The sequence below is a fragment of the Gadus morhua genome, chromosome 5 (assembly GCF_902167405.1).
Source record: "Gadus morhua chromosome 5, gadMor3.0, whole genome shotgun sequence".
Taxonomy (NCBI): Eukaryota; Metazoa; Chordata; class Actinopteri; order Gadiformes; family Gadidae; genus Gadus; species Gadus morhua.
In genome coordinates, this window is record NC_044052.1 from 7,726,013 (window position 1) to 7,744,181 (window position 18,169).

Genomic DNA, 18,169 nt, shown 5'->3' on the forward strand with positions numbered 1-18,169 from the left:
AGAGACCAAAGGTCAGCTCCATAAAGTAACCGGGTAGCTGTGACCTCTCCTTTCACATAGTGACAAAAGGGGAAGTTACCAGGGACAATTGCAAAATAACGCTGTAGGCATTTATATATAAATATACACATTTGGATAAGGTTGGAGTAGGGGAAATTAGAGGGGAGGTATATGTGGTGGAAGGCACAGAACGCCATGCACCCATCAAGTAGTTGGTTTAAAATTATGGTCAACACATCTTGATGCATCACCTGTTTCAAACCAGCAGATGGTAGTATATACAAGGCAAAAGGGTTCTATTTTGTATATTTTATCATGGAGTAGTTTACTACTAGTCTCAACCTATTCCATGTATTCGCACTATGTTTTGTATATAAAGGTTGTCTCTGCGAGACCCGAGTACAGGGTCTTGCTGCATTCTGAGGATACTCCACCAGGGGGCCGCATCATCATCATTTTCTGTTATGAATACTTTATATTTAATTTAAAGTCTACAGAAGGCAGCAACTATTCAAATTATTCAAATTTCTGGCGATATATCCCGTCAAAGCCGAACTTCTTGGCGAGCACTAATAAGATACTAATCATCTACTCTTGGAGGGCAGGTCGTACAGCTCATCTTTCTGTGTAAGCGCCTAATGAAGTGAACATTTTATTTATTTCATAACTTAGAAGAAGACATTGCTAAAATAAAACAATCATTAAGCAGTGCTCAATTCATTTCAGTGTTTATTTCTTTGGCATTATTTTCACAAACATAATTGCATAAATAATTATGCAATGTTTCTTTCTTCTTCAATGCAGCACTTTGGCCACTGAAGAAAGGGTTAGAAAATATAGCAAGATGTGTATATAAAAAAAACATGCAAGCGTTTGAGGATCATTTTCCATAATAGCCCGTCCGTGGTGTGGAGTGCAGCTTCCATTAGAAAAACTGAAGTCTAATTGAAATTGTAGCTAAATGGGTTAAGGGAATTCAAATTCAGATATATATATTTATTTTAACATTATTCAAAAAACATTTATTAGACAAAACTCATCACCAAACATATCCCTAATGTGCCAATGGCAGGCAGAAGAATCTCACATAAAAAGTGCGGACAAAAGTGCATATTAACAGAGTGTGCATAGAATCACCAGGCATGAACATATGACACCGTCCACAGTTCACGGATCAGTTAAAGAGGCACGGCGATGAGGCAAGACGTCACTGATCTAGTGTTAGACCTGACTGTGGTGCAGTACTGACTCATGAGGCTGTGACAACAGTATGCATATAGGACTGCAGCTGATCGTACGCCCTATCCCTGATAGGTCATCGTGGGACAAGCACGGGTGTGCTCATTACACTAATGGTGGGTCAGCTCCTTTATAGTACCAGGCCACGGGGGTAGTAGGCCCAACTAGGGATGAGTCGAGTACCCCGGCGATACATAAAAAGGAGCCAACCCTTAATTAGCTTTATGGGTGACAGCTGTGTTTGACAATGACACCTCTGAAAAGGGTCGAGAGATCTAAAGGAATGAACCTGCTCGTCAAACAGCCAATGGCGTGCCCGTCCTCGTTAAGCAATAGCGACAGCAGCGACCAATACAGGAGGGTGTGGTCGGTGTGTACATCTCTTGAGAGAGAGAGGTGTTCAGTTACCCGTTGAGGTGGACGCGGCAGACATTTGTTTCGTCCGCCTTCTACCGGTCTCGGAAGCATCCGTGTGGTCATTGGTCCATCAGTCTGGACGTCAGTCCGTCCGTCCGTCTCCGTGGCGGCTGGGAGCTGTCGGGTCACATCTCAAAGTGGCGGTACATGCTCTCCACGTAGCTCAGCACACGCTGCCAGTCCGGTCCCCCCGCCCGCAGCATCTCGTCCGCCGTCTGACAAACACCCATGCATATATTGATTAAGATATTTGAAGCAGCCTGTATGAAACGAAAACAAAGCATGCGTCCAGTCCAGCATGCGATGTCCCCGCCGGATTACATGCGTGCACAAAAGACGCACCAGTGAGCGCGTGATCCCGACGTTCTCGCCCGTCTTGAACGCCAGGTTAAGGTTCTCCCGCTGGTCGGAAGAGAAAATCAATAAGTAGTGAGTTGGAACAAAACCTATTGTGGACAGCTTTGAGCCGGCGGGTTGCGCCCGGGTCCAGACCTTGTTCTCCGGGTTCAGGCTGGGGTAGGGGACGTGAGAGGGGAGGTACGTGTGGTAGACGGCGCAGAACGCCAAGCCGTCCACCCAGCTGCTGCTGAAGTTGGTGAGGTCGATGTTCTGCGGTCGACAGAAAGCATTATAGGGTTGTCATTTAAAAAATATATATGTAAATGAGTATTTTTCAAAGCATATATTAAAAAATGTGATTGGCCACGCTGTGGGCCACCCTACCACTCTAAATATGGCAGCTACTAGGATTTTCTGAAGTATCGAGAATTGCCTTGGAAAACTAACAATACAGCAAAGAACGTGGACGACTGCATGTTACGTCCGTAAAGTAAAGGTTCTCCACACTGCTCTACAAAATGTCCAGTGTACGGCCCCCCCCCCCCCACCGTCATTTTTTGCTTCACGTGCCCCCTCCCCCCCCCCCTCACTAAACCCGTCTTGACCGGCCTAAGGTGGATCCCCTCAATAAACGGGTTAACAAAATAAAAGAACATTACAGTTAAAGTTACATTTCAAGTCAAGCTAAACTCCCACCCCAGTACTAATTCAAGTTGTAAAGCCCTTAATCACAGTTACAGTCTCAAAGGGCTTAACAGGCCATATATTCATGACACCTCCCTGACCCTAGCCCCCTAAAGGGCAGGAGAAAAAAAACTCCCTTAATTAGCAAGGAATAAATCCTTTCTGATTCTGATTCTGATAAATCTAGAGAAGGGACGCAGATTGGGTGATCCGTCCTTCCAAGAAGATCATCAGCGTTAGTGGTGACCTTGTATCCCAGCGTGCGGTTCTGGCACCAGAGCAGCAGCGAGTTGCGCTTGGAGCCCCCGTGACGACGCAGCAGCATGTTGAAGCCGTCCTGGGACCTGGCCACGAAAACACACAGGAAGTGAGAACGCCTCCCGCCTTACAAAGCGAATGCGACCACGAAAAAAGGCCAACAATCGGCGATTGTATTCCGAGGCCACCAACATGGAACAATTATGCCCATCTACCGTGTACCATGTAGGTTGGATCATTTTTGAACATTCAAGGTTTGCATCTTGAGGGCTCAGAGAAGAATGTAGCCTGTGTGTGTGTGCATGCATGGCGTGCGTGTGCGTGCATGCACTCACTTGGTGGGAGGCAGTTCACTGAGGGCGGAGTTGTACTTGTTCAGAAGCTCCTCCCGCTTCCCTACAAATACACACCCAAACTATTCACCACCAGGACAGCAGCAGCTTACCAACACAACACCTCGTGTTTTTTGGATGCAGATATAAATGAATGTACACACCGGCGTTCGCAGAGGAGCTCTCTGGCCAGTCCAAGCTTCTCTGCACTCTAAGTTGGTTTGAGTTCTGAAAATAGGAAATGACATTGGTCAACGTGTGGCTCCCCCGTTAGCATGTTGTTAGCCCCCGGACCCTGATAGAGTGGATACTCCTGGAGTGGGAGAGGGTCACCTTGTTTGTACAGGAGGCCGTGGTGCCAGAGTTGGACTGGGAGGTTCCGTTGTGCGGCGTGTGGGAATCCAAGGAGAGCGCTATTCTGGAGAGACTTCTGTGTGACACATACACACAGACACACACTTTATAGTGGACAGGCTTGGGCAGCCAGGCGTACTGTTTTTGATAGGCTTTTTCGGAACCCTGGTTCCACTTCAACTGCAGTCGATCGGGTGATTCTAACAAAAATCCTTAAACTGAAGTGTCCCCGCCGAGCCAGGAGAAAATGGGAGTGCATTCACCGGCAACCACAAACCTGGCGACATCGGTCGACAAAAAAAAAAATGGGTATCGGTTTCCCATTATAATAGCCAGGAAAATGGTATCCAGCGAGAGAAATGGGTGATAATTGGTGCACGAAGATGAGTACACACACACACACACACACACACACACACACACACACGTTGTTTTAGCCTCCACACCAATGTTAGGCTTATTGGATATAGAAGTCTTAATAAAATCAGGTCAGGTTTCTGAAAGTTCTGACCACAGGGTTGACGCGTGCCGTATTTCAGCTTTTCTGTATCACAGGTGTCTGATGGTACAGCTTCTTCCAAGCTAATTCAAACACGCATTTGTGAATCTTAGGAGTCTACTTTTTGTTGCTAAAAACTTTAGACAATCTGTTATAGGTGAATAGGTCACAAGTTACCACTTTAGTCACCATTGACCGCTCACCTTGACCTTTCTGTAGTTCCCGTCCTTTGTGTCTCATTGGTTCGACTCGTCTCTTTGCTCCCGCCCTCACCGGTCACATTTCTCATGTATCTCCTAGCCACACCCCGAGTTTCTGTTTTAGTCTCCTCCCCCTTAGTGACAGCGTTGGGCATCGCTGTTCCATTCAGACTCCCGATCGCCGTCCCTTCTCGCCCTAGTCCGTGCAGGTTTCTCGTCCTGCCCCTGTCCGTTCCCACGAGGCCTCCGCGGTTGTTGGTGCAAGAGTCGGGCTTGTCCCGGGCCTCCGTTGAAGCCTGGGCCTGTGTTTTGCCATGCGCCTGGGCGGCGGCGGCCAATTCCCTCCGACTTTCGCTCAGCTCGCCCCTCAGAGACTCCAGCTGCGTGTCGGCCTCCCTCTGCCTCTGATGGGCGGACACCAGCTCCCTCTCCACCTCCTTGTGGGCCCCCCTCAGCGCCAACAGGTCCTCCTCGGCCTCAGCCCTCAGACGGTCCGCCACCGCCACCGCCACCTGGAGGTCAGTCTGGAACTGCAGCCACTCCATGCGCTCCGTCTGCATTGGGAGGGAAAGACAAAATGTTGGGTTGAATTTAAGTTGTTGTTTTCATTTGGCTGCCATTTTTAAGTGTTTGATTTCCAAAGCTATTGAATTCCCCAAAGATTTTTCGGGAGATGGCCTTCAGTTCATAATTCGATAAAGCCATTTCTACTTCTACTTGATTGAAGCAGAATATATATTCTTACAAAGATTTGATCTGATCATTTACATTTAGGGCATTTTAGTTATCAAATCCTGCATCGATGTAATCTTGAATGATCAGTCTTTTGGCCAACAGCGGAGGGAAAGGTTGGAGCGAATCAACAGCAATAACTAGCAAGAGCCTAGAGAAGCAGTGGGGGAGGACAGTGACCTCTGATGACTCCAATACAGTCGCAAAGACAATCATTATTACCCGTCACGTGAGGTCACATAGGTTACGTTTGTAATGACAAGTGACCACACATTTGGACCAATCAAATTTTTTTTTTTTATTACATACAAGTGCATTTTATTTTTGTAGATGCAGGTCATTAATAAGCAGGTAGTGGTTAGCCGTCTTTCTCAGGGATGCAGGCTACAGGTAAACCATGGGCATTGGGGATTGAACTCTGAGCCACTCGGCATGTGGTTTGACTCGACTGAACCACTAGGCCATCCGGCCCCCGATTCTGTCCCCAGTAACTGTTCCTGATTTTGAATTCTGACGTTGTGTGGTTTGACATAACCATTTGTTTACTGCCACAGCCAAAGATGAAGGTGTATTTATGCACTTCTTTCATCATACAAATAAACCCTCACATAATTCCACTCAAATATGACTCATCAGTATTTCATCACCCGAACCAACGCGGCTGCCTTCATTAAAACCCGGCATCGCCTTTCTGTGGAGATAAGGAGCGGTTCGATTCGGGAAGTGGAGTTTGCGGGGGCGTGTAGTCATGTGCAGTTCCGGCGAATTCCTTCAGACTCTCTGTGGCCTGGAAGTGCACAAACCTTGCCTCCGCAGACACGCTACAACACACAACCACAAAGGGCTCTCTGAGCAACGGGAACCAGGAGGTAAGCAAGAACAGGCCATTTGTGAAAACGCACACAAGACTTGACACAATCCCGTGCATGAGTAGGGGAAAAAAAAATAGGGGCAAAGGGGGGAGAGCGAGAGAGAATTAATAATATAGTGGTTTAAGGCCTGCAGAGACTTGTGTTGCAGCAAACGTTAAGCCACAGAGAAATTGAGCGAGTGCAGCGGAGGAGTAGAGGCGCGAGGCAGGCAGGCAATTAGATGAAGAATGGATAGTGAGGAGGAGGAGAGAGAGAGAGAGAGGACCCTTGCCAAGTCGCACCCCTTATCTGACCGGCGAGACTCACAAGACCACAGCTGGGCCCGATTATACTGGACGCAGTCTCTCCCAGCCTCCCTCGCTCTCACACACAGACACACACACACACACACACATATCATATTTCCATTCTATCACACGCAGGCACACACTCCTTTTCAGCCGAGTGCACAGCACACAGATCCTCCGTTTCAAATTAAAAGTTGGAACACACTTTCCCAGGCAACAATAAATAATTGCCGTCGCTTTTGGTGGAAAGGTTGGAAAGTAGGGAGCAAAAAGAGGACTCACTACTCATTTGGCTGAATTGTTTAAAATGGTGAACACACACACACTCACACTTTGTAAGGTGAATGTGGAGCTTCCAACTACAGCATGCCTCCTTCAGGCAACAGGAAGGGGAGATCCTCAATTCTCACCGAGATAAGGCTGTTTATTCTCCCTCATACATATACAACTTAGCCATGACCTAGTGTGACAACGTGCACAAACTGGACGTGCAAACACGCCCCAATTGCGCGAAAGGAACCAACACACAAGGAGATTTAGAGTGTGTGTGAGTGTGTATGTGTGTAACATCTGTCCCGGAATTCATACCCACACCCTGTTATCTCGACGTATGCATGGGGGAAACATCCCTGTTTCGTCATGCGTTCCCCAGTCCCTCCGATGTGTTCGAAAACACAAGGCCACCAAGACATAAACCATCTCCCCTCGCTTGTCCTCCTCAGCCCAGTCCCATGATCTACAAGATCCCCAGTTGTAGCCCAAAACGATCCGAGCCACATCGCAAATGAACATTACACAGAGCACGAGTCCAACGGTCCATTTGCATTGCATGACAAATTTGAAACAGCGACCATGCACATCCGCACACAGACCTCCGCGAATGCAAATTTTTCGTGCCTTCGTAATAAATGTATGCAAGATTGGGTATGTCTACTCACTCATTTAATATAAGGCAAGAGACACAGAGTTGGAGGAATAAAGTTTCTTTGGAGTCGGTACATATGCTGAACATTTGCTAATTTCACTGGACAATGGAAACCCTCATCATTATCCTCAAAATTAAATTTTCATGTCCTTGTATCTGATTAATATGAAGGAAATAATTCCATCTAATAGAACGTCAAAATTGCATCAACAATGTTGCCACAAATACTTGTGACACTATTAAAGAATAATTTCTTCGACCAAATAAAATATTCCTGCTTCATAATGAATCAGTCTGCAGCAAAGACCCTTGACATTGCCCTGCTTTAAGCTTCCAAAAATGTTAGATAGTAGTCAGGTTTGAAGGGCCAATGAAAAATGGAGCCTAAAGACCAGTTATTATAATGATAGCGTAGGAGTGTTGAGAAAAGAGAAGAGGCATAATGTGGGAGAATATGGAAATGAGCACGGTTTGGCGAAAACTAAAACCCTAAAAAGGAATGTTGGGTCTATGAGAGCGTTGAGAAATAGGGGATGTGATCATGGATGAAAGGAATGATGAGAAGGAACTAAGCCGGGAAGAAGTTGCCAGCTCATTTATTTTTCTTTGTTTAAAAGTTCTTGTCTTTTCGGGAGGGGCCAGGGGAGCTCTGTGGCAGAGGGAGGGAGAGAAAGAAAGCCAAGGAGGAAGTGGGGGTAAACCGACCAACCTAGAACCAGAGACTCTCCAACCACCAACACCCCTCCATAGATCAGTGCACTATTTGTGTTTGTAAGAGTGACTGCATGTCCGGACCTTGTTTACGTCAGAGTGTGAGTGTGTGTCTTTCTATCATGGCCAACAAACGCACATACGCATAAATAAATACTGGCAGCGAGGCCAAAGCCCTTTCATCACAACTAAATAAAACAAGTTTCGTCTTCTTAACAAATGAGGCCCACTGCTCCCCACCCACCCTAGCACCGGCACCACCCGATCTCCATCCCTCTCCACAAAAAGGTTCCCAGGAAAGGAACACAGAGTGGAGGGGGCTGGGGTGAGGGGAGGTAGGGTGATGCATACAGTCGAAACAAACTCTCCGAGCAGCAGCAGAGATCAGCCAAATGGGAGGGCCCCCCAACTTAAACACTTTTTTGGGGGTTATTTTTTTGTGGCTGGGTTACAGACAAACCAGGCTACCTCTCTCTTCTAAAATGCGCACACACACACACACACACACACACACACACACACACACACACACACACACGAAGGATGTGTGGAGGAGCGAGAAAGATTGAGCGATAGAGATAAAAAAAGTGCAATATTAATTGTGTGCACATTAACACTTGGACATGTACTGGGTAGGTGGGGGTTAACTCTAAATCTCTCAATCTATTGGGGAGGGGGGGGGGGGACTTGTTTTGCAGCTGCTGCATGCTGCTGGGATCTGGGACAGATCTGGAGAAAGGTTGGATCCCCCAGCCAGAATCCTCATAAGGGTGGGCCAGGAAGTGGAACACGCAGCAGACAGGAAATTACCATCAAAAGCAGCCCCCCCCGCCCCCCTGCCTCTCTCTCTCACTCCCTTCCTCTCCCTCTCCAATATCTCTTCTACACAAATGGACATAAGCACCAGGGGACCCAATGAGCGCAGGCAGGATGTCTGAGTCAGACAGAGCCTGGTGTGGGGCCAGTCGTTAGGGGTCAGCCCCATGCAGGCTCCGTTAACACGCGGCGTGACAAACTGTTTTAAAACCTGCACAACCAACTTTCATTACAAAGTCCACCACTTCCTTCCAACTGTTGGCTCAAAAGGGCATCTCTTCCATCCGCACCATTACCTCCGATCTACCATCCTTTCTGTTGCCTCGGTGGACCAAACTAATTGAGAGGCAAGAGAGCCCTGGGGTGATGCAAGTCATGGGTGGGGTGGTTTCATTCGTCACAGGCTCATCGCTTCCCAAACAACATTGTCAAAACGTGTTGACCTCGGTATCAAAACGTCAACGATTTGTTTAGTGCGGTTTAAATTAGGGAGAAAATAAGTGCTTCTTGGTCACCTGGGAGATGCTGGTGCAGCGGTGTACAGACCGTTACAAACCTTGCTCTAAACGCTACTCTAAAATTAAAATAAAACCTTGAGGCTCGGGAGGTGGACGGCCAGCCAGCCAGCAAGCTAGAGAGAGAATAGAGAGGGAGCTATAGGAGAGATAATAAAGTCTTATGTAGAATATGAAAGGGTTTCCTTCCTTCCCCTGAGCCTCCAAGGAGGAGCGGAGGACAGGAAGATCTCCATTAGCCTGGGGGAGGGGAGGGGTGCATTCCAGTTTTCCCACTGCTGGAAAATGGATGTGGATGCGTGTTGGTGGGGTGTTATCAGAGTGACACACACACACACACACACACACACACACACACACACACACACACACACACACACACACACACACACACACACACACACACACACACACACACACACACACACACACACACACACACACACACACACACACACACACACTTCCTGTTTACAATTCTACATTCATCCCGAAGACCCTGCGACATGCCTTCGGCATGTGTTAAAAATTCCAGGGCTACATATCTGTATGAATTCAATTCAGTGGAGAATGGAAAGGATAATATTTTCCATAAACAAGGAAAAAAGTGCACCGATAGTTTCACAACACAACCAAGGAATGCACAGAGACTTTGCTGCTCCTACCTGCAAGTTAGTCCTCAGACTGTTGATCTCGGTCAAAAGACACTTCAGCAACTCTGAGGAGAGAATGCACAAAGTGGAAAGTCAATGTCTAATTTAGAAATGTATACATGTTTATCTTTCAGCCATTCATGTTGTTGAAAAATGTATAGCGTTGGCCGCAATAAAACCTGAACTAACATTAGTTAAATCTATATTATCATGGCGTTCAATGTCCTGCTTTCAACCTATACATTTTCCTAAATGCAGGGCAGGTTAATTCAAAATCTCGCAACCCAAGCGCATTATTGATAGAGAAGATAAATGTTGAAAAATTACAAGCACTTAAAACTAAGATTAGTCGAGTAGTCAATTAGTCCATAGACAGAAAATGCATCGAATCTAATTTGGATAATCCATGAATCGTTTCATTTATTAAGAACAATAAACAATAAAAAACGATTTCTGTGTTCTTTGGCAATTAAATTCTAATATTTGGTTCATGGATCCCCGTAATAGGAATAATTTAGTTCTTCGATGCTGCTTGTCAGATAAAGCTCACACATTCGTCACTTTGGACTCTGGTAACTATTTGTGACATTTTGTAGACTAAATTAGGATTTGATTTATTAAAAAAAATAAGAAAAAATTAAAACCAGTGGAGGTAGTCCTCAAATACTGGGACCCAGTCCTGACGGTCTCACCTGTGGTGCTAGGCGCTCCATCAGTGAGACCCAGGGTGGTCCGACACTGCTCCAGCATCCTCTCCATCGCCTCCCCCGGGACCTCCCTGCTTTGGGACTGGCTCAGCCCGCTGTCCATCTCCCTCCAGTAGCGGTCCGCTCGGCTGGTGTCATGCGAAGCGGGGCTGTCCAGCGCTACGGGGCTATCGTTGGGGCTCGCTGTGCCCCCCCACCGCTGGGTGCCCTGGGCCCTGGGGGCCGGGGTGGAATTGGAGGGACCCCCGTTACACCCCGGTGGGGCCCCCTGTACTTTAGGCGTGGCCAGGAGGCTTTCCCTAGATCCACCAATCACGACACTCGTAGGAGCGGAGGGCGGGATTGGAGGCTTCCAATCGGGGGGTGGAATAGGTGTGGTTGGCGCGTTGCCCAACTGGGATTTCTTCCCGGTGCACAGTGGGTGGGGGGTTTTGGCTGGGACCGGGGGTGGACAGGTCACCTGGGCTACGAGCGGGGATAGGGGTGAACTGGCGCATTTTACTTGGAGGGGGTCCAGGGCGGGTCCTTCGTTGGTGGGCGACGTAGGAGGCGTGTGGAAGACATCTGGATGACCTCCTAGAACAGAAACGGACAAAAGTAGATGCTTATACACAGAGCGAATGGATGGCTCCCAAGACACAAAGCTATATACAGGGGAATACAGAAAGAAAGTCTCAAGTCCAGAAGAATTTGCTTGGCAGTAACCAGTCTAGAATGTTGACCAGGTTTTAGTGCATCTGGCCCGACTATATGAACTAGCCAAGGTTTTGGGTGGCAGAAGAGGGGGGGGGGGGGGGGGGGGGGGAACCACAATCCAATACGTCTATATATGGGCATTCCTCCTATAACCCTTCTTTTCCCCCCTTTAATGTTTTCACTGCTGCGTCACTCGTGCTCCCAGGAGTGGGTGAGGTACACACCAAAGGGAGAGCAGTAAATTGGCCTTGAACCGTACTCAAACTCGGTCATCTATCGCATAGCAAGACCATGACACAAGTGAATGGTCTTGTTTTAGGCTGACTGTCTCTTTCCAGACCCCCACCCTGTAATAGGAAAATACCTCAAGATCATTCAACTTTATTTGCACAACTTCCCATTGCAGACCTTAACGCACTATAGTCTTTGTGTACGAGTGAAAAGAATTACAGAACGATGCCTTAAAGGAAAGGTTTTGTATGGCTGTGTGTTTGTCATTGTACACATCTGTCTGTAGGCGGATGCGCTGCAAAAAAATTGCCTGCGTGCGTGTCGGACAAAATTAGGATTCCTATGATTAATCCATTGCCCTTGTGCTGAGCCGGGGAATTCTGCCGATTTATCACAGCTGGGCACTGACGGGTGGGGTGGAGGTGGAGGTGGGGTGAGCGTTACAGCAGTGGGTTCATGGTGCAGAAGAGCAGCGATGGGACGTCAAGACGAGTGACCGCTCTATGAGCAGATCAAAACGGAGGCGAGCCAAGATTGTAATTTATTAAAAAAAAATAAAAAAGATAAAATACACACAGGCATCCGGTTCTCCCTTTGTTTATCCTCTCCTTCATTATGCATGTGTGGTCCTTTCCCCAAACGTCCCTCAGGTCTATACCTCTCTGTACACCGCCCTCCCCGTCTGCTCGCACTCTGCCCCCTCCTAGCTGTTCTTTTCCTTTCTCTCCCTCCTTTATTAGTTCCCCCTCTTCCCTGAAGAAGAGAATATGTATTTGAGGCTTGGCAGTGGGCTCGCTTTGTTCTCACTAGCAGACTGCCAGGAGTGTGTGTGTGTGTGTGCGTGTACTTTTTTGTGTTACGTAATTGAAAATCATTTTAGAAAACATGAAGGAGCTTCTTAAAGTGGTTTACCAGAATTAGGGAACAGGGGGTACTGAAGGGGCAACATCCAGAGTCAATCTCTCACACACACACACACACACACACACACACACACACACACACACACACACACACACACACACACACACACACACACACAGTGTGACCACAGTATTAGCCTTTTGTGTTGACCAACCTGATGCCCCGTGGCTTTCCTTGCTGGAGAAGTGACCCATGGTGCACTCTGATGGCCACCCTGCAGTTGTTTCTTCCTGGGGCCTACCAACACGTACACACAAAATATCTGAATATATGGGTTAATATATATTATTTTAAATACAATGTTAGCCATAGGAATCATGTTATGAGGCACATTCACTTTTTGAGCTTGAGAACAGGTTATTTTTGAGACAGTGACATCAGGGACTCATACACTGATTATAGCTTACATCTCTACGGAAGTGAAATAATAGGTTATCCTCTCCAGAGTTATCGTCAGCCCAGGGCCCGGCGAGGCGGAGTGAAGTTTACAAAACAATCATTGGTGTGCACAAGTACTCATTTGAATGCCAATTTTGCTGTTGCAAAAAAATAACAAAGTTGTTTGGAATGGGTATCGCGACAAAATCATAGTGCATCATACCAGACAGGGCACATCAACACCAGACAACGATCATGCTCATTGTACGGGTGTTGATGTGCCCTGCCTGATTAGATGCACTATGCTTTTGTCGGGCTATAACACACATAACTCTGGATGTTATTTCTTTGAAAAACTCTAAATAAGCACTTGACTTGTTAAGAGCCGAATGTTAGCCTTGTAGCACATCTAGAAGACCATGAACCAAATTACAAGATAAGACATAATGTGGGGACACATGGTCGCCGTGGAGGCGTCTCTTTAGCGAACAGCGTTAGTTATTCACCCGAGTTTCTCCCTTAAAGAAACTTATATTTGTCAGACGACTGTCAGAAGACTTTTAAATGATCATTTAAAACAATCGTAAGGCATTGGTATACTTGACGAGCAATTTGTTCAAAACTTCCATGCCCCGATGGATGCGTTGATGTGCATCAACAACATTTCAGTATAATGATATAAATACGTCATGTTGGGGCGCCCAAAAACATAAATCAAACTAAAAACTATTTTGGGGACAGCGTTGTAAAACAACCCGTTAAAAGGTCAAATAAAGATGGTTCAAACTCACTTTATTTATGTCTCAATCGCCGAGTCCCGTTGTTGTGTGCACCCTCCGTCCGCGCTACTCATCCACAACTTCACCTCGCTGTCTTCAGTTTATGAGGAGGGGTGTGCGGTAAATGGCAGGGAACACAGAAGAACATGTCCTTCTCGTTATTAATGCAAACATGTTATTTCCACACGATGGAGAAAAAAATCACATGGGTAAATCCTATAAATCCGCACCCGACATACAAAAAACGAAGGAAAACTTTGCATCGATGTTGGATGTTTTTTCTTTCTATCCACTAGGGGGAATAGTCGCCAAATTATATTGTATCGTATCCCCTCTTCCCATTACATCTCAAATCTGATTGGCTGGTTTCCGAGACGAGTCTACATACTTATGCAAGTGCTAGTATTTGTTTTTATGGTTACTTTTGTTGCTCAATGGCAAATGCATTTGTTATCTATTCTCAGATGATTGTGCAGAATTATTTTTAATAAACTTTCTTATTAGAGAATGATGAGGTCATGTGATGGATAAAACAGGTATAGTGTGAAGTGCAAATGCGATTCTGGTTTATCACAATGTCTAGGCAATGTAAAATGAAACCTCAACCAAAAAGTTTAACCCACCAAAGTGTCATTAAAGATCACAACTCTACTAAAGTAAACAATCACCATGTGCGCATACACCTTTGTCATGCATTTATGATGAGGTTGAGGTCTCCTTTACAATTTAATTTGCACAGTATTTTATGGGAGTAAGGGCATTCATCTTCGTGATGAGAACGCCTTCTTTTGTCATTGATGACACAGAAAATAATTTCACTATAGGAATAAAGTGTGACATTTCAACTGAAATAACACAAGCAGTTCTTTTGATCGTTTTATTGATTTTTTTCAGTGAATACAATACAGCATACTGTTCAAAATATATGTGTTTAGGCCCAGCAAAAGCCAGGGGATGACAAATAGTGCAACAGTCGTAAACATAACATTCTCCAAACAATTTCACTTAGTCGCATTAATCATTATGCATCCTGTTTGTGCAAAACACTTTTTTCTTAAATAACGCCTCCACCTGCAATGTTAAAATAAGAACATGCATCTCATACAGTCTCACGTCATGTCAGCAGTTCTCTAACACAAGTTGGGGAAATTCAGAGAAGCAGCTGTTTTGGTGCAGTGGGATGATTGAGATCAATACATTTATTTAATGCTCAATACACCTTCTGCAGACCATGGCAGCATCGAGAGTGTCCGTTAAACCCCGTCAACCCCCCTCTCACCCATGTCCCGACGAGGCCTGTGGGGGAGCAATAAACTGTACCAATGCAGCACATGATGTGACACTATTTCAACACTCCAGCACCCACTAGATATAGAACCTGGGTGGCGGTAGGATAGTAGGATAAGAGGTTTATTCCATTGTCAGGGCACTACTACAGAACTACAGATTTGCAGCAAGGCCCTTGTTGCCTTGGCTTGTCGTGTTACCGTCTCCCAACCTGCAAAAATCCTCACATTTCAAAGCCACACCGGGATACACACGCCAATGTCTTCATCGCAGCGGGAGGAAATGGATCACTGGGTCTTTCTGACCTCAGCGTTATGAAACTCTTTAAGGAGTGATTTCGCGGCTCTGAGTTAAAAAGTTGCGCCGATGCAGGCTCGTCCAAAAAACAACATCCAGCAACCACGAAAGCTCATCCCCAAACGTCGCTCAATCTCTCCCATGAGTGCTAATTGAGTTTCAGGTCATTAACCGTGCCACAAAAGCACAACAACAACGAGACCGCATCTGCGCTATCCCCATAAGGCACAGCACGCGTTCTCAACCACACTCAGTGGTCTCGCCAAAAGCCCACCGGCTGGCCCTTCAAAGGGCAGAACCCATCAGGACCTCTGTGTCCGACGGCAGCGTGGGGGGGGGCTTATTAGTGGTGGACACTGCAGGGGGAACGGCACAAGAGTGGGGATGCACAGGAACCGTCAGGTCCTGTCCTGGCTCTGTCTTGTTGGTACTTAGTCTGAATACAAGATCAGGTGGTTGTGTGTGTGTGCCGGGGTGCTGATTTTCCACCAGGGCTAATACTAAATGAGGAAATTGGCTTAGGCTGCCAGGCTCAGGCAGGGAGAGGCTCTCTGCCGTGCATGCCGCCATCGCTGTCTTACCCAGGTGAATTAGGACCCTTAATCCACAGAGGTGTATTTATACAGCACTGTTGTTTACCGGGGTCAAGTACAAGGCTGCTCTCAAGATAGATATGGAATCAATACACACACAGAGTAGATACTGGCTTGAGAAGACAAAGCCTACACTGTTACTGGTACAGATTGCAATATCACAGCCCCCCCATCACGCTCTCTTATGCTCCCAAAAAAGGTGATTTGTACCCAATCTTCTGGAACCACTGTCTTCCACCATGATGTGTGAATGAGTCCTGATGGCAGCCTCATGCCAGTTCATGCTTAATGCCAAGGCCTGCTGATGAACGGCACCTGGTTCTACTCCGTTGAAATCAATTGGAGCCACCGGAACCCAGTTGCACAGGGATTTCTGGCATGTGTGTGTTGTGTATGTGTGTGTGTGTGTGTGTGTGTGTGTGTGTGTGTGTGTGTGTGTGTGTGTGTGTGTGTGTGTGTGTGTGTGTGTGTGTGTGTGTTTGTGTGTGTGTGTGTGTGTGTGTGTGTGTGTGTGTGCGGTGTGTGTTTGTCAGTAGGTGTGTGTGTGTGTGTGTGTGTGTGTGTGTGTGTGTCTTTGTGTGTGTGTGTGTGTGTGTGTGTGTGTGTGTGTGTGTGTGTGTGTGTGTGTGTGTGTGTGTGTGTGTGTGTGTGTGTGTGCGGTGTGTGTGTTTGTATCAGTAGGTGTGTGTGTGTGTGTGTGTGTGTGTGTGTGTGTGTGTGTGTGTGTGTGTGTGTGTGTGTCAGTAGGTGTGTGTGTGTGTGTGTGTGTGTGTGTGTGTGTGTGTGTGTGTGTGTGTGTGTGTGTGTGTGTGTGTGTGTGTGTGTGTGTGTGTGTGTGTGTGTCAGTGGGTGTGTGAGAGGAGGGGAGGGAGGGCATACAGGAGACATGCTGCCAACCACCATCTGCGTTCATGAGAGCCGTGCCAAGCATCAAGTCCCTTTTTCTTTTTTCTCCGCTCAGCCTTCACCAAGACACACGCCACAGACTGTAGATGAAACACGTGATCTTATTTAAGACCCACTCTAAACTTCTGTCGAATTTCAAGCGTAAAATCGAACACATTCCAATCTAAGTGTTTGTGAACAAACTCCAAACTGGCTATAGATGATGAAGGGCTGCTGCTATTTTACTCCGGCTACCGGAACTGACACTATTTGATCATTGAGCTAACACGCACTCATTCTCCAAGCCAACACACAGGTCCAGTTCATGTCGGTCCGCACAGGCACATCTCAAGGGAGCGTGGGCCGCGTGCGTCCACGGGCCGGCACCGCTCCGCTTAAAGGTGTGCACATGCACCATTACCTGAACAGAAACCTATGAGGCTTGGTCATCTTGAAATCGGACCCAGGCTATTTCAGGGCCACTTTGTCGCCAGCGTAGGAGGGCGGGGGAACCTCCATGCACGCGCTGGCCTGGCGGCTCACATCCAGGAAGGGGGTCCTCTGGCTGGCTCCTCCCATCATGGCGGCCGAGGGGATGCTGGTATGTGCGCCGGCCCACTGGAGCACACGGGCGGAAGGCCGGTGGTGGAGGGCCAGCTGCTGGGAGCTGTAACCACACATACCGATCCCCAGGGCCCCCATCAGCATCGCTACGCCCGGGAGGGTCCTTTCAACCGGGGGCCGCACAGACACTGGTCTGCAGGCCTGGGTCTGAGAGAGAGAGAGAGAGAGAGAGAGAGAGAGAGAGAGAGAGAGAGAGAGAGAGAGAGAGAGACCAGATTTAGTCATCCGATGTAGGAATGAAAATGTCTGGATGTCCTAGGTGGTGGAAAATTGCTGTTTGTGAAGTTGAGTGCTTTGAGATTGAAAATTCAATAATTCACCCCTTCATGTTTTGCTAACTCAATGAAAAACATAATTACTGTTTCTTAGGCAACATCTTGTTCACTGTACTTTCATCACTGAGTGGGACTGAGTGACAGGCCAGAATAAACAGCCTGGTGTTTATTCATTATTATTATTATTACACATATTATTGCAGGAAGCAGATATCTTCTTCTCGACATATGTTACACTTACTCATGTTTACTCATACTTCATGATCTCTGATTCTGTAAATATTTCATGAATGTACACACCCTTGCTTTCATCATCTGTCAGTACTTTGGGCAATATTCTGTATGTTTAAGTCCAAAGAATTTGTCCCCTGACCAAACTGTAATGAATTTTGTTTTGGTATTTTCCCCAAAGCAGTCTCAAACAAAGTTCCTAACGGAATCCCATTTAACCAAACCTCAAGTTCCCTTCAAACATATTTAAAAGCCTTCTTTTCTCTGGGGAAAAAATAACAAACAAAGATGCCTCGCCCAATTTGAGACAAAGGTCAGCTCCTCACTTGGCCCTTTGAAGAGAATAAAACGCAGAGAGGTGAAAATAATACAAGCTCTATATTGTTCTAATGGCGCTGCGCCACAGACAGTTAGAAAGCCATAGCTGTA

General features: G+C 46.8%; 1 protein-coding gene across 2 annotated transcripts; it reads right to left on the reverse strand.

Annotated features, from left to right (window-relative positions):
- Positions 1 to 711: 711 nt before the first annotated feature.
- On the reverse strand, positions 712 to 13,845 carry si:ch211-195o20.7 (cytospin-A). Of its 2 annotated transcripts, XM_030357090.1 has the most exons (13): positions 13,788 to 13,806; positions 13,561 to 13,642; positions 12,546 to 12,628; positions 10,526 to 11,116; positions 9,846 to 9,898; positions 4,326 to 4,876; positions 3,603 to 3,699; positions 3,434 to 3,497; positions 3,273 to 3,333; positions 2,927 to 3,023; positions 2,149 to 2,265; positions 1,999 to 2,058; positions 712 to 1,871 (listed from the first exon to the last, which is right to left on the reverse strand). In XM_030357090.1, the coding sequence occupies exons 3-13, from the start codon at positions 12,583 to 12,585 to the stop codon at positions 1,782 to 1,784; spliced, it is 1,821 nt and encodes a 606-aa protein (XP_030212950.1). In that variant the 5' UTR covers positions 12,586 to 12,628; positions 13,561 to 13,642; positions 13,788 to 13,806; the 3' UTR covers positions 712 to 1,781. The 2 variants fall into 2 exon arrangements, with proteins under 2 accessions (XP_030212950.1, XP_030212951.1); XM_030357091.1 differs by having other exon boundaries at positions 12,546 to 12,653; positions 13,561 to 13,845.
- Between the last annotated feature and the right edge of the window lie 4,324 nt (positions 13,846 to 18,169).

Bases quoted from the DNA above. Each gene is read 5' to 3' on its own strand.
- si:ch211-195o20.7 (XM_030357091.1), bottom strand. From the start codon at position 12,585: ATGGGTCACTTCTCCAGCAAGGAAAGCCACGGGGCATCAG. The intron at 3,700-4,325 runs GTGAGCGGTCAA...TGTGTCACACAG, and splicing joins GGAACTACAGAAAGGTCAAG to AAGTCTCTCCAGAATAGCGC. The intron at 3,024-3,272 runs GTGAGTGCATGC...TTTCGTGGCCAG, and splicing joins AGTGAACTGCCTCCCACCAA to GTCCCAGGACGGCTTCAACA.